Raw genomic sequence first — 16,878 nt, forward strand, 5'->3', positions numbered from 1 at the left:
ACAAGGAGTTAATTCAGAAATCAATAAATAAGAGACACAGAAAACTCACTTCTAACTATTTCATGGATCAAAAACCGTGCGCCACAACTACTGAGCCTGCGCTCTAGAGCCCGCGAGCCACAACTACTGAGCCCGCGAGCCACAACTACTGAAGCCTGCGCGCCTAGAGCCCGTGCTCTGCAACAAGAGAAGCCACCACAACGAGAAGCCCGTGCACCGCAACAAAGAGTAGGCCCCGCTCGCCGCAACTAGAGAAAGCCTGCACGCAGCAACAAAGACCCAACACAGCCAAAAATAAGTTTTTTTTAAAAGCAACATATTACATCATGAACACAGCAAAGACAAGTGATGTCACCACACCACAAACAGCAAAGATGAGTGACATCATCCAGATCGTGACACAGGTCGTTCTCGACCTCGGTCCCCCTCACAGGAAAACCAACCAACGACATTCAAGGACGAGACAGCACTGGGAAAACCCCACAACACGGGGATGAGGCGTAAACAGCCCCACACCCCGGGGACTGTGAGGGACTCCACTTGAAGGGTGCGAGAAGCAGCCGCACTGGGACCGCAACCGGGGCCCCCGAGCCTACAGTTTCTCCAGCGGGAAGACAAAAGCCCAGGGCTGTGGGTCTCACCTCCCAGGCTCCCATCGCGGGGCTCAGGGTATGACAGAAGACGGGGTGGGGCTTACAGCTACCAGGGCTGGGATCCTGCCAGGCAGTCCCAGCAGAGCCCGAGCAGAAATCCTAACCAGTGGCTTCGCGTGCCTGAGCCGACACGGCGGCCCAGTCTGACCAGGGAGCTGGGCAGGGCGTGCGTCTGCCCGATTCAGGACCCAAACAACGAGCCTTGCTGGCCTGGAGCGTGTTCTGCCCTCTGCCTGGGCAGGGAGCTAATTCACAGCCCCACCCACCTGACTGGGAAACCCTGCTCACAGCAGCACGTGGTCAGAGCGCCTGCCGGTGGACAGAGTCGGGACACTGGCCCAGCAGGCCAGGGAGCTTGGCTCACGGTTCTGTTCCATTTGGTTCCCAAACAAGAGTCTGGCCAGCCGGGGGCCTGCGTGGTGGCCCCTCGCGCACGGGCAGGGAAACCAACTTGCCCAAGAGCCTTCAGCTCGCCTAGCCGGGGAAGCTCACCAGAGCACATGGGAAATCCCACAGCCCAGTGACAGTGGTGCTGGAGCCCCTCCCTTCCCATCTGCAGAGTCAAGCCGGTGGCCTGCCTAGCCAGGGAATTCGCTGTGTGGTCTCAACTGATCTGGGTCCCCAGGCGATGAGTTATGCTGGCCCTGGGCCAGCTTGGCTGCCTCCCCCGACCCCCTGGGGCGGTGCCCCACCTACTGCTGAGCGTGGCACCCAGTCCCACCACCTAGGAAGCCTGACCAGAGAAGGCAGGCAACACAGAGCCACCCTACAGCTGCGCTGCGGCAGGACCCCAGTCCTACCCAGCTGTCCTGGGCCAGCGGCACCCCGACCCCCAACCTCGAGAGCTCAGGCAGCAGCCTCACCCCAAATACACAACAGCAGGCCCCACCTGCCCAAGGAAGCTACCAGCTGACACGTCCAGGGCCCCAGGCTGAGCTGACTGGTGAAAGACTATCTCTGCAAAGTCTGAACAAGACCATTTACTCAGATGCGTGGATACCAACATAATGAACCAAGGATCACGAAAAATCAGCTAACCATGATGCCACCAAAGGAAACTAATAAAGCTCCACACCGGACCCTAAAGAAATGGAGATCTATGAACTGTCGGGCAAGAATTCAGAATAATCCACTTAAAGAAGTTAGTGAACTACAAGAAAGCACGGACAACTAAGTGAAATTAGGAAAACAATGCATGAACAAAATGAGAAGTTTAACAAAAAGACAAAAACCATCAAAAAAAACAAAAACAGAAATCCTGGAACTGAAGAATTCAACAGAGAGCTTCAAAAGCAGATTCGACCATGCGGCAGATTCAATGAAATTATCCAGTCAGGGGAGCAAAAGAAAACAGAATGAAAAAGAGTGTAGCAGAGCATAAGAGAAACAACACACCCATTATAAAAATCCCAGAAGGAGAAGAGATAAAGAAAAAGACAAAGTGCATTTAAAGCAATAATGGTTGAAAACTTCCCTAACCTGAAGAGAGAAATGGACACCCAGATCCCTGACTCCCAAAAGACCCCAACAATGCAGGGGGCCGGGGTTCGATCCCTGGTCAGGGAACTAGGTCCCACATGCATGCAGCAATTAAGAGTTCGCGTGCCACAACTAAGGAGCCCGCGAGCCACAACTAAGGAGCCCTCGAGCTGCAACTAAGAAGCCTGCCTGCCGTAACTAAGGAGCCTGCCTGCCGCAACTAAGGAGCCCACCTGCTGCAACTAAGACCCGGTGCAACCAAATAAATAAATAAATATTTGGAGGGGAAAAAAAAAAAAAGAGCCCAAGTAGGTTGAATCCAAATAGGGGTACACCGAGACACATTACAACTGAAGTGTCCAAAGTCCAAGACAAAGACTTTTGGAAGCAGCAAGAGAAAGGCGACACGTCACACAAGGGAACCCTCCCACCCTCCACCCCCCACCCAGTAAGACTATAGGCGAAGTCCTCAAAAGAAACATTTCAGGACAGGAGAGAATGGGGTGATACATTCAAAATATTGAAAGAAAAAAAGAACTGTCAACCAAGAATACTGTATCTGGCAAAGCTCTCCTTCAGAAATGAAGAAGAGAGAAACAAAAGCTGAGGGAGTCCATTACTAGACCTGCCTGCCTTACAGGAAAGCTAAAGGGAGTTCTTCAAGCAGAACTGTGATGCTAATTAACATCCCAGAAACACCCGAAGTTAGCATGTAACTCATTGGTAATGGTAAATATAAAACCAAAGTCAAATTCTCTAACATGGCAGTGGTGGTATGTAATTCACTGACAACTCCAGTTTAAAACTTAAAAAACAAATGTATTAAATATAACCATAACTTCAATAATCTGGTATTGGATGCATGATATAAAAATATGTAAACTGTAACATCAATAACCTAAAATGTAAGAGGGATGAGGACACAAAAGCATAAAGTTTAAGAATGTTATCACAGTTAAGCTGTTATCAGCTTAAAATCAGGTGTTACAAGATAGTTTATGTAAGTCTTGTGGTAAACACAAAGGAAAAAACTGTAGTAGTTACACAAAAGATCACGATAAAGAAGTCAAAGCACACCAAACAAGAAGTCATCCATCAAATCACACAAAAAGAGAACAGGATAAGCAACAAGGGGTAATGAACCCACAAAACTGTCAGAGAACAATTAACAAAATGGCAACAGTAAGCCTTACCTACTGATAATTACTTCAAATGTAAATGGTTTAGATTCTCTAAGCGATTAAAAAAAAACAAGATCCAAGGAGTTACCTCGTGGTCCAGTGGTTAGGACCCCTGGCACTTTCACTGCGGTAGCCCAGATTCAATCCCTGGTCAGGGAACAAAGATCCCACAAGCCAGGAGGCACGGCCAGAAAAAAAAAAAAAAAAAAAGATCTCCAACGATATGCTGCCTACAATACACTCACTTTCGCTCTGAAGACACACTGACAAGAGTCAAGGGTGGGAGAGATATTTCAAGCAAATGGTAACCTAAAAAAGCAGGGGTAGCTATACTATACCAGACAAAATAGATTTTAAGCTAACAATGGTAAAAAGATACAAGGAAGGTCATTACATGATGATAAAGGGGCCAATTGCCAATCTGTCAAGAAAATACAACGATTGTAAATATTTATGCACCCAACAATGAAGCACCTAAGTATATAAAGCAAATACTAATAGAACTAAAAGGAGAAATAAACAGCAATACAATAATAGTTGGGGATTTTAATACCACTGTCAACAATGGACAGATCATCCAGACAGAAAATCAATAAGGAAATAGCAGATTTGAACAATACCATAGACAAAATGGACCTAACAGACACACACACAATAAAGCAGAAAAACAACACGACCAATTAAATAGATGCAGAAAAAGCATTTGACAAAATTCAACACCATTCATGATAAAACAAAACTTTCAGAAAATCAGTATATGAACAGCAAATAACCAGAAAATACAATGAAAAAAAAAAAAAACCCTCCATTTACAACAGTGCTGAAAAAACCATACATACTTAGGAGCAAATCTAACAAAAGACAGCTAAGATCTCCAGATGGAAAAAATACAAATCTTTGAAATTAAAGAGGACCTAAATAAACAGAGAGACATACCACATTCATGAATTGGAGAACTCTACACTGTTAAGACAGCAATTCCCAAAGTTGATCTAGAGTCAACAAAATCCCAACCTCTGTTTTTCTTTTTTTCTTTTTTCTCTGGTAGAAATTGATAATAAGCAGATACTAAAATGTATATATAAATGTAAGCAACATAAAATAAACAAAGCAGTTTTCATAAAACGAAGTTGGAGAACTCACCCTATCTGACTTAAGACTTACTATAAAGCATCAGTAATGAAGACAGTTTGATATTGTGAAAAGATATGCATATAAATCAAGGAACAGAACAGAGCATTCAAAAACAGACCCACAGACATAACCGTCACTGATTTTCAGAAAAGGTGCCGAGGCAATTCAGTGATACAAAGTAAGACTTCTGAACAAATGGGACTAGACAACTAGATATCCATATGGAAAAAGTGAACATGTATCCCTACCTCATACCATCTACAAGAATTATCTTCCACTGGATCATAGACCTAAATGTAAGAACTAAAACTACAACATTTCTAGAAGGAAACATAGGAGGATAATTTTGCAAGATGAGCCTGGAGGGACTTCCCTGGTGGCACAGTGGTTAAGACCCCGTGCTCCCAATGCAGGGGGCTCAGGTTTGATCCCTGGTCAGGGAACTAGATCCCACACGCATGCTGCAACTAAGGAGCCGGTGAGCCACAACTAAGGAGCCCACCTGCCGCAAGTAAGACCCGGCACAAGGCTGGTCTGGGCTAAAGTCATCCACAGACACAGAACACGGAGGAGTAGGTCTCATCAGAAGCAGGATACAGGCGTGTCTCAAAGCATCTCCCACATTGCTTGTTAGCTGCAGAGGAAAAAACAGGCCTTGTACACCAGAAAAGACCAGACACAGTATTAACCAGGCAATCAACACTGCTACCACCAGTAAAAGGCAGGTGGACACTCTGTGCTTCCAGATGTGATACCACAGGACGAATACTCCACTTAAGTGGTATTCTGGCTATGGGTATTTCACCTGAAGATAATCATGAGGCTACACAGCCAAACCCAAACAGAAGAAAATTCCTCAGAAGTGTCAGTGTCATGAAAGATGGCTGAGGAACTGTTCCAGATTAGGGGAGACCAAAAAGATACATCAACTAAATGTGTACATGACTCTGCACTGGATCCTGTCTTAAAAGACAAATTGCCTTAAAGGACGTTAATGGGACAACGGACAAAACTGAAATTGAGGCTGTAGATTAAAATGAAAACAGAGAAGTTACTACTGTACTGTGGTTCTAAGAATATACTCTTTTTCTTAGGAAAGGTACACCGATACAAACAGAGGTAAAGAAACAGACGTATGCAACTTACCCTCAAATGGTTCCGAAAATAAATATATGTGGAGAGAAAGAAAAAAATGCTAAGGTGGCAACATGTTAAAAAATGTTAAAAAAAAAAAAAAAAAAAAAAAGTGTATCTGGGTAAAAGGTACACAGGAGAGTTCTACCTTTCTTGTAACCTTTCTTATAAGTAAGAACTTGTCTCAAAATAAAAAGTAAAAAAAGTTTGAAAAATAAAACGTATAAAAAGTAAAATTTTAAAAAGCTGTAGTATCAGAGGAAACAGGGTCCAACGGCAAGAACGCCAAACGTGGGGTCACAGTCCTTCAGTCCTACTGACTGTGTGTTTTTGAACAAAATAACTCACAACCGCTCTGGCTCTATTACCTCTTCTCCGACACATATGGTTAATACCTGCCTAGGATTACCCAGGGCCGTTACAGGTGAGGAGAAGAATCTCAGACCCGGCGAAGTGATGAATACAGCACGTAACAGAGCTGGGAGGTAGGAGGTGGGAGTGTCAAAAATCCAGGTTATAATAACAGAATAAGAAGAAGTCGTTAAGCAGTATCTTCTTTGCTGCCATGTCACTCGCCCACATTCAGCCCTGAGACAGGAGCAGAGGGGACGCCCCTGCCTTCTCTCACCGCCCAGCACGGAATGGACCAGGGGACAAAGACGCACGGAGAGTACTGTCAGAACAACCTCAGTGGAAGTTGGCCCACGAGGCTCAGACCCCACATTTGTCTAAACCACAGTTTGGGAGAAAAGCTATTCTGGCAACTTCAAAAAAGAATCGACATTCAACTCAGAAGGCTCAACATCTCACCGATTCGTGATGACGTCATCCCAGACGTTCATGGGGTCCATTTTAGCATCCGGATATCTACTTGTCCAGGTTTTTAGAAGCCTCTTAAGGGGAAGGTGAGATGACATATTGCCTAAAAATAATATCAGAGTGTGACTATGTCCACGGCTCAGTGACCAGACCACCTTACAAAGTGCAGCTGTCAAATTTCTTGTCCAAATTTAAATGTTTTGTCTTATCTTTCACAACAGGAGCAAAAGCTACCATATTTTAAATATTCTGGCATTAAAACTCAATTTCTTCGGGCCATAGAGGGAAGATGAGGAAATAAACATCCACAATTTTTACATTTAGCACAGGTCCACAATCCTCCATCCACGATTCCAAAATCTAAAAAGCACTGAAAACTGACATGTTTTTCACAGAGTTGCAGCCAACTTTCCTGTTTGCAAAATCTGATCTGAATCATCACAGGGCAACTTACAGTCTGTTTACGCCACTCGTGGGGACACCCACCCGGGCGGTGGACAGCCATCAGTCGTGGGCTGACGGGCCACTGCACACAAGGCCCAACCCAGTATGCACACAAGGTTGCCGGTGATAACCCCCAAACGACCTGGCCTCGAGGGCTTCGGAAAAGGGATTCATGATAATCCTCATGAAATTTAAATTTCACACTGCTAATGTTTAAAGCTTTGGTTTTCTTTCAGCTTAAATCACAGCCCTGAGCTCAAAATCTGGATCCTTCATGTATTAGCTTAGGCAAGTTATTTAATCTCTGATGCCCTATAAAACGGGGAGAAAGGATCTACATCTCATAAGGCTGTTATAAAAACTAGGTAATACAGAGAAAAGAGATCAACATAGCTCCTGGGATAATACATCATTAATAATATGTACTTGAAACATCATTCTCCAAATTTAAAACAGAGAACAGCTAGGTAGATAGTTCTGAATACCAATTCTTATTAGTACTCCGAAAAGCCTACAAAACTGAAATTCAGATTTCCAGTCAAGACGTTACCTCTGACTCTGCGTGGCCTCCCATCAGCACCAGGATAAAACCTCCTCGTCGGCGGCAGAAAGGCCTTCCAGCTCCGGGCATTGCCGCCCTCGGCCGCACCTTACTTACCAGCTGGCATCCAGGACAGAAGCTCTGGCACCTCAGGGTCAGGCCTGCCTTCTGCGAGCCCCTCTCTTCCGACCACGCCCAACTCGGGGTCCTGCCGGCCAGGTGCTGTCACCCCAGTTTCTCATGGGGCCCTGGACCTGCCTCTGCCTCTGCGGGTGCCATGTGTCAGACCACTACTCCTTGGAAGCTTCTCCAGTGCCCAGAATCGCGCTTGACCACGTTAAACACTTACTTCAACAATCCCAAATATATACATTTGTAGAATAAACTCAAGGCAGTTTCTAACCCATACAGTAGGAAACATGTACTATCGCTAGGCAAAAAGATCAGAAGCCAAAACTCTTCCGCAATTATAAAAGAAAAAAAAGGTAGGTATAAATTGAACATTACCTTGTTTGCTAATAAAGCTGATGAACTCCTGAATTTCTATGAAAGTCTGCACAGACTGCAATTTGGTGAGTCTACTTCTGTGTAAAAGGACATCAATACTAGCATAATTCTGGAAAGAAGTCAGTTAGCACTGGTTACAAGTCAGTTCACTGCATTAGATTTTAACACCGTTCTCAACGTGAAACAGCAGCTACCCTGTAGACACATCAGTTACACATGACGTCCCAGAGTGGTTAACCATTAGGTCAGAGGAGCAATTCACAAATGGTCTAATTTTCTTTTTTAATTTAGGTTTTCAATTGCATTTCAGTTCAACAAAATCAATAAAAGCAATACAACTGGGTACCGTTGCCTCTATTTGCCACCAATTCTTAAAAATCACAACATCCTATAATGTGAAACTGCCAATTACAGAAGCCAATTTTTCTTCTTCGATAAACTTCAAGTGTACTACTCAACCTCAAACACATTTGAAAAGTAGAATAAAGACAGTGAACGTCCACATATGGCAACGACAAATGTTTACAGACTCTACACAAGACACGGCTGTAACAACAGAACGAGCCGACACCAAAGGAAGAACACAGAGCCGGGGCTGGCGGGGCCTGCTCTCAGGTGCTCGTCCACAGTGAGAGAAAGAAAACCCCAAGGGGACACAAAACGTGGAACTTTCTAAAACAGAGAAAGGGACTAAAAGGCCCCAGGACCAAGGCCGGTGTGCACAGGCCTCAGGGGAACCAGGACGCGAGGAGGGTGGGCCCGTCACGCGGTCGGCCGGGGGAACCTGCTGCTGTGATTCTCACCCGGGAGTTTACCGATGTCAGAAAAGGTCACAGAGATGGCACATTCCCGGCTGGGATGTCATATTACCTGCAAAAACATCTGAATGCAGTTTCTGATGTAATACTCGGCCCTGTCGACGTCATCTTGCAGGAGGTAGAGGAGACTCAGCTCCTGGCTGTAGCGGAGCTCGAGCAGGGCCCTCCGCAGCTCCGAGGTCACCGCCTCGTCCACGAAGGTCAGCAGGGCCTGGTCGCCCTCCCCACGGAGCAGGGACTTGAGCCTGCTGCGGATCATGTGTGGCAGGCAGGTCTCCTGAGGAGCGAGAATCTCATCACCACGGCATCTCTGGTGTCATTTTATAGGTCCAGGTGCCAAAGTGATGGTGCTTAATGCTTCAAATTTTAAAGCACCTAAGGCTACAAATTTTAAAACAAGTTCATCTAAAATGGCTCATTTTATAACCACAAAATACATAAGGACACGGTCTATAGAAAATGGGAACTACTTGTAGCTGAAAGACAACTGGACGTCTGGTACAAAGTGAGGGGCCTCCAGGCACGGCCGAGGACAGCAGTGCGGACGGGCCACGCGGGCCCAGTGAGACTGCAGCGCCGCGCAGACACGACAGGAAGCGCTCTCCCGGCGGCCACACCGCGGATGCTGACGCTCGTTTTCAGAGGCACCCGCTTCTTCTGCAAGGCTGAGCTAAGAGCGGTGAGCGGTTCAACAGTGCTATGCAGCCTGGGGGGTGTCAGGTCGTATAAACACCCTAATGCTGCACAACTACTGCCCTGGTTTTGGACACTTTTAAACAACTTGCCTAATGAGAGCACCCCTGACCATCTAAAACACTTACTTCCGTGACCTCAGAAATGACTCCACACACCTGATAGAAGGGTTCACTCCACATCTTGCTGAGATCTGGGGCACCCTCGCCGTCAGCGCTGGCCGTGGAGCAGTACGCCAGCGACTTCCATTCGGCAAGCTGGTTGTAACACTCGAGGGATGCAAGTTCCCAAAAGTCCTTCTCGGCTTCCGTGGGCTCACCGTCTGCCCACTCTTGTTTATTGAGGGCCTGGTAAGATGATTTTACAAAGTTGGGAACAGTACAGATGAAAACATTTGCACTGTAGGTTGTGTAACATTCGTACTAAGAACAACCATTTTCAGATTTATGACAAGGGGAGAAAAAAGGGAAAACAGAGTAACTTGAGTGGAATCTAACAGTCAAATGAGTATTAAAAACCCCAGCCAAGAGGGAACCACTTCTCTGGGAAACTTAACAATGAAGCCAGTGAATAAGCTGAAGACTTTAAATGACCCATAATTTGATGTAAATACTGTAGACTATTTACTACTTACAGAGTTCTTAGAATGAAAATTAGAAAATAAGACATTTACAGAAAATTGCAGAAGATTCCACCACCTGGATCTCTCGCACAGGCCACAGACCTGAACTCCAGGTATGTACCCGCTACACATCCACGCTCGGCCACTGGAAGCTCAAACACAAACCTGGACTTCAGTCATCTTCCCAAAACCAACTCTTACCTACCTCTTTATAAATTTTTTACTTACTGAATGAAAACAATCTACTCAAATAGAAATTACATAATAATACCAGATACTGAAGTAACATCTTACAATTTTACCGTACTTGGTAAAAAAATGTTTTCTTTTATTCAGTGATGTTTTCTTAAAAAGAGTAAGAGATAACAACAATACTTAGCTCACATTCGGTTATTATGAAACCATTTTCTGATACTACTTTGTGTAAATTCTAAGGAATAAAGCTGAAATATTTGAAGCTCTAAATTCGAAAGCTAACTATTTTTCCATTCAGAGAACAAAAGCGTTTAAGCAACTAACATACTTGCTAGAGATCAACTTTACCTCGTTATACAGCCGTGCAGCTTCAGAATAATCACTTCTCGCTTCTGCTAATAATGCGTCCTGTGTGACCTGCTTTGTTCCTATCTCACTGCTGAAAATACCACGGAGGGTGTCATACTCTCCAATCGACCTGTACAGCCTATAAAACAAACCGAAAAAAAAAAAAAAAAAAAGTCCAAATCAATGAATGCCCCAGTATTTTTAAAGTCTTTACTCTAACGAAATATTAAATCAAGATGTCATACGTTATAATTAACCAAAAAAGATACATTATTCTTGTTTGGTAAAAATATAAAATCTTAAAAATTTTGAAGTTACCATTAAGTTTGACTACTTTAGCCGTACAGAAGGCAGAAGTTATTCTACAGCGCGTTTAAAGTAAAATCTGAAAATTATAGGTTTACAATGCGTAAGCTGACTCATTAAATGAGGCTGTTCTGTGTTAATTCATCGCTGAGACACTGCTCTTATCTGTGGTAACCTATTTGGAATCCTTGTGTAGCCCTAAAACTTGGAATGTAGTCAAGAACCCCAAAGCAGGTAAATTAGTCCTGGTCCTAGAGATGCCACGTTTTACTCCATGTTCTATGGCCTTCTCGATTCTACTGACAGCCTGAACATGGGCTAGAGCATTCATCTCTGACGTTAACACAAACCTGCTGGTCTGTCAGCCAAGCTCCCCCTTTAAGGTAGTCTCAAGTGTTCAGTAAGTTCGTTCCCTTCTTCCTAGAGACTTTTTCCCACCTTTTGAGTCTCCACACAAATCAAATGTCCTCTCTTCCTAACCCTGCAGTCGCCTGACCACCAAGCTGAGGACCACTTCCCTCCTGGTCTTCCTGAATTTGGTGCTTCCCTGGGTATGAAATTTCATGTGTTTATTACATCAAAAAAGCCCCACGGGTTCTCTTTCAGAGCCCACTGACTCCAAATTTAGACCAAAAAAATCTAATAGCTATAGCTCTCTTACTGCCCTGCTCATGGGGAGTTAAAGGTAACAAATCAGAGGCAGAGGTAGGGAGGTGGGAAAACAGCCCACAGCCCAGGAGTCCAAGAGGAGACGAAGCTACAAGCATTTTCTAGGGATTCAGAAAACACACCAGCCTCAGGTCCACCCTACACTGGCCCCCGGTCCCTGGAGCACATACGCTGTACCGTGGTCAAAACAATGACGTGGGACTTCCCTGGTGGTCCAGTGGCAAAGACCCCGCACTCCCAATGCACGGGGCCCGGATTCGATCCCTGGTCCGGGACCTAGATCCCACATGCATGCCGCAACTAAGAGTTCGCATGCCACAACTAAAGATCCTGCACACCACAACGAAGACCCGGCACAGCCAAGTGAACAATTAAAAATAAATAAATATTTTTAAAAATTCTGTTTGAAAGGAATGCACAAACATAATATAAAAAGTGTGAGGAAGCATTAATAAAGCTAGAAAAAAAAATGTTTAAAAGTTTAGGCCCTTAAAAGCTGTGTGCTTTATTTATCCAGACAACACCCAAGACCCGAGACTCTGCCCCCTGAAACTCCCAAGCGCACAAGGCGTCACTACTGCCCATGGCCACGCCAGACACCAGAGGGTAAGGACGCCCGCGGGCAGAAGCAGCCCCCGCAGAGGCCCTTCCTCCCGCCCAGGGTGCCGCCCGCGCCGCTGGCGGGGTCTAACCCGCGCTGTGCCGCTCTCGGCACCCACCACGGCGCTCAGTTCAGAGAGACAGGAGCGACCACACAACAGCGGCAAGGCAAGAACCCCCACTCTCACTTCCACTCTTACGCCCAGAACCCGAAGATCTAAAAACCAGTGTTACAGAAAAGAAGCGCAAGTCAAATTTCACCCGAATCCAGCATCCTCAGAATTAGGCACTGGCTTTCTTATGATAAAGCCTCACGTGACCGAAACAGAATTTGTTTTTCCCAAGTAAACAAAGTAACTGTACCAGATGTATCGGCCTCGGCCTCGGCCCCAGCGGGGTCGGGGCCCGGGCTTACCTGGCGAGCTCCATCCATCTGCCGACGGCGGCGGGGAGGCCGGGCCTGCCCCGAGCGCGCTTGGCGGGCGGCTCCTGGGGCAGCAGGTGCAGCAACGCTTCCTCCAGCAGGTGGATGGCCCCCGGCTGCTGCAGGCCCGCCAGGCCGGCGCCGCTGACCACGGCCGGGTCCAGGCTCAGCAGGTCGGCGTGTCGGCAGCTGACCTCCTGCGAAGACAGACACGGCGGCCCGCTAGCCCACGGCTCCCCAGACACCTCTGCCAGCGAGCACCCCGCTCTGCTGAGCACAAAGGTGTGACGTTCGTGGTCGGGAAGCCACAAGCTCCTCTGTGTGGTTCTGTTAAGCTTCCCCCCACTTGCTCAGAGGAGGAAATGATCTCTTCTCACTGTACACTTCCAATCCAGGATTAATTTAAAGCAACAAAAACCACTAGTGGACAGTGAGGGTTTTACACACTTGCTCTATGTCCAGACCACAACCACAGTTTCCCGGAACGTATACCGAGGAGACGAGGAGAGCATCTGAGACACAAAGATCTCACAGCCAGTCACTGCAGAGTAGGTGCGCTCGCCCCTCCTACCCGGCAGCCTCCCCACGTCTCCCCACCCGGGGGCTCACGTGCTCAGCAACACGGAATGGAGGGCTTCGGGAATTATCATGTTGACCTCTACTTTGTAACTCTCAATTTGAGAGTTCTGTATACGCAAAAATAACGAAAAATGAGCCCCAAACCAACATAGAGAACAGTACGACTAGTAGGACAGCATCTCATGACAAGAGAAGACCCGCGCCTGCACGGACATCCGGAAAGGCACCCCCACCCCCCGCCCCGCCAAGCTGCTGGGCCCGGAACCCTCACTGAGACTGACCAGCTACCACCGAGCCAACTTGCACTCAACACCAGGGGTCTTGGAAGAACACAGATTCTCCAAAGCAAGCAAACAAACAAAAATGCTTGTCAATCTTAGCAGGAACTAGTGGTACAGGAAAGAAAATCCAAATAAAATTCTATTTCCACTAACAACATAGCAGGACTTCCCTGGTGGCCCAGTGGTTAAGAATCCGCCTGCCAATGCAGGGGACACGGGTTTAAGCCCTGGTCCGAGAAGATCCCACATGCCGCGGAGCAACTAAGCCCGTGCGCCACAACTACTGAGCCTGTGCTCTAGAGCCCATGAGCCGCAACTACTGAAGCCTGTGTGCTCTAGGGCCTGCGTGCTGCAACTACTGAAGCCTGCACGCCTACAGCCTGTGCTCTGCAACAAGAGAAGTCACTGAAATGAGAAGCCTGCACGCCACAACTACTGAGCCCACGCGCCACAACTACTGAAGCCCGCGCACCTAGAGCCCGTGCTCCGCAACAAGAAAAGCCACCGCCAATGAGAAGCCCGCGCACCTCAACCAAGAGTAGCTCCCCACTCGCCGCAACTAGAGAAAGCCCACGCGCAGCAACGAAGACCCAACACAGCCAAAAATAAATAAAATTAAATCTTTAAAAAAAAAAATCACTTTGGGATACAATGTAAAGAGAAACTTATTTTGAAATGCTGGCTGATTCAATATAATTTCTCAAGCCTTGTCTTTGGCATCACCAGAAGAAAACCAATGGAGGAATTCTACTTGTAAATCATGAACCAATAAAAATAGAGTATATAAAAAGAAACTGTATTAACAGCTTCACGCTACATCAAAAAAGTACAAAGTAAGAATACTAAGTACTTCATCTCCAGGAATTATTACCCAATCAGTCTGCAAACCAAAGCTACTGATAAATAACACTAAAGAATGTAATTTTTAAATTACTCCAGGGAGGTAACTAGCTATAAAAATACTGAGATGAATCCAAAGGATTTTCTATTAGGGACTTTTTTAACGATCCATGGCTTGAACGGCAAAGAAAACATTTCTTACATGAAAGAGTAATCTTCCAGTAGGTGTGTTCAGTGCTTACAAAAGCATGGCTACACTAGTTCTCTGCTCGAAGAGCACAGCCTTCAAAGCCTTCTCTGAGGGCGGCCTCGCAGTGCCCGTGATGGCGCACAGCCCACCCCGGCCGAGAGGCAGCCTGCCGACCTGCCTCTCCTCAGCCTGCACCGCCCCAGGCTTCTGCATCCCTTGGCCCTCGTGCCCTTCCGCCTCTGCCTGTTTACCGCCTGACCCGAGCCCGCCTCTGCCTCCGTCCCCTGCCCACAGCCAGGCACGGGCGGCATCCACGTCCCCAGAGGCCGGCAGGAGGGCTGGGTGCCGCTTGACGCGCAGCTGTAAGCAGAGCACCGAGGGGACTGGCGGGTTCAAGACCTGAACAATTTTACATCCAGTTTGATTTCATTATTCCGTCATATGTTAAGTTTTTTTTTTTTTAATACAAATAAATTGCGTCTAACCGTCTGGGAAGAAGCGGCCCCATCACAGGACATCTGCTCTGTTAAAACCCTTGTTTCAACTGAGAAGCCAAGGGAGTCGCTAGATTTCGCCGGCGTGTGAAGGGCGGGAGACGGTGCGCGTGCGGCCTCACCTGGATGCAGGACACGAACGGCGGGAAGAAGAGGACGGTGGTGCTGAGCAAGTGACTGAAGTCCTGCAGCAGCTTCTGGGTGGCGCCACGCCTCTCAGACGCGGTCCTGTGCTTGTCCAGCTCCTTGAGGATCCCGGAGCACAGGCTGCTGAAGAGCTGCTTCGCGATGAGCGGATCCCTCTGTAGGACATTCCGGAGGAGGACAGCCCGGGTGACTCACCCACAGCACCGGAGCCGAGCCCGAACACACAAACCACTGCCCACGCGGCCACCGCACGTCCCAACTCCACGCCGACAGCCGCAGCCGTTGACGGGGAGGACTCGGAACTTAACCCAACGCATCTGTTTGACACGTCTTATAACAGGCACGATGGCACGGATTCCGGACCCAGAGATATAGACTCAGAAGCTGGCTCAAGTCCTGCGTGAGTCTGGGCCTGCGGGTCCCTGCCCCGGGCCAGGGGGACACAGGGCCGTCCCTGGGGACTGACAGCAGCCTGGAGACATTGGAAAATGGCCCTGAGCTTAGACGACAGGCCAGAGCCCCGTCACCGTGGCCATTTAATCCCCTGGCGCCAGCAGGAGCCACCTCCGCCCCGCATGGTGGGTGGCCAGGCTGATGGACACAGCCCGTCCCTCCCGCTGTCCCTGGGCACAGACCCCAGTGCTGAGAACGGCTCCCGGCAGGCAGCGTCTACATTTTTAAAATGAAGGCACGAAAGCAAGAATAAATAAAATTTTAAAATTATTTTGTTTGATAAAAGCTGTGTCTGAATAAAAAGTATAATTTGATTTTTCTTTATTTTATGTTGTTCATTACTTTATTTTAGGTAATGTATTTGCCTTATAAAAAGTCATAATAGTTCTTATATAAAATTTTAGAAAATATGCATCAGGAAACAAGAAGAAAATAAATATCGCCCGTCGTTACACTCCACGGAGACAGTTACTGCCAGGTGGGCCTCTCACTCTGCTACGTGGGGTCCACTTAGTCTGTCAGGGGGCTTCCACGTCTACACCCACCGACTCTTGTGTACAAATTCCTTCCTCTACACGTGAATCTGCAGGTGGGACAAGCGGCCCAGAATCTCACACACACACACACAACAGTGCCGCGGGGGAAGTGGTGGGACTCGCGCGTCTGCGACCTGGTCAGCACACTGGGGGCTCACTCAGGTGCTCCGGTGACGTGAGCCGTCCCCACGGAGGGAAGCTGGGGGAGGGGACACGGGACTTGGGAACTATTTTTGCAAATTCCTGTCACTCTATAATTATTTAGATTAAATAAAAATCTTACCAAGCAGCAATGGGCTACACAGACAGAATCTATTACTATAATCAACATTAGTACTGCCACTTAAGTGCAGTAAAATATAAGGCATCATGTTGCAGTACCTAGCATAATCATATATTACACGATATATATGATACCCTTCGATTTTAAACACTACTTCAATTAAAATCAAAGAAACCTTAATCAGACTTTCAAGGGATAAATATCCCGTTTTTGTCAGAGAATTCAACGAGAAAACTTCATTCACTCCCGATACACTTATCCCCTAATGACTGAGAAAAATATTACCAGTCCTCGGCTAGTAAGAGAATTACCAGAGAAGGATACTGGTCCCACTGACACTCTCTTGATCCTCCCCCAGAAGAGGATTTTGTATAATCGATGATTTAAGTGACTTAGCAACTTATACACGGTTTCATTCCCACTGACATTACTGGTGAGAAAAACAGACTCAGTGTGTGACTGGCACACAGAGACACTGGGCCCAGAGCAAAGTGTCTCGATGGGACCC

General features: G+C 47.0%; 1 protein-coding gene across 7 annotated transcripts in view; it reads right to left on the reverse strand.

Annotated features, from left to right (window-relative positions):
- Positions 1–16,878, reverse strand: part of PRKDC (protein kinase, DNA-activated, catalytic subunit) — a 150,452-nt gene that overhangs the window by 25,201 nt on the left and 108,373 nt on the right. For all 7 annotated transcript variants that reach the window (XM_068525884.1, XM_068525885.1, XM_068525882.1 and 4 more), the window contains exons 62-68: positions 15,074–15,253; positions 12,559–12,764; positions 10,569–10,707; positions 9,562–9,750; positions 8,763–8,987; positions 7,893–8,001; positions 6,392–6,503 (exon numbers count right to left, since the gene is read on the reverse strand). In XM_068525884.1, the coding sequence (XP_068381985.1) occupies positions 6,392–6,503; positions 7,893–8,001; positions 8,763–8,987; positions 9,562–9,750; positions 10,569–10,707; positions 12,559–12,764; positions 15,074–15,253 (1,160 nt within the window). The remainder of the gene's footprint in view (positions 1–6,391; positions 6,504–7,892; positions 8,002–8,762; positions 8,988–9,561; positions 9,751–10,568; positions 10,708–12,558; positions 12,765–15,073; positions 15,254–16,878) is intronic.

Source organism: Eschrichtius robustus, chromosome 17 (genome assembly GCF_028021215.1).
Source record: "Eschrichtius robustus isolate mEscRob2 chromosome 17, mEscRob2.pri, whole genome shotgun sequence".
Taxonomy (NCBI): domain Eukaryota; kingdom Metazoa; phylum Chordata; class Mammalia; order Artiodactyla; family Eschrichtiidae; genus Eschrichtius; species Eschrichtius robustus.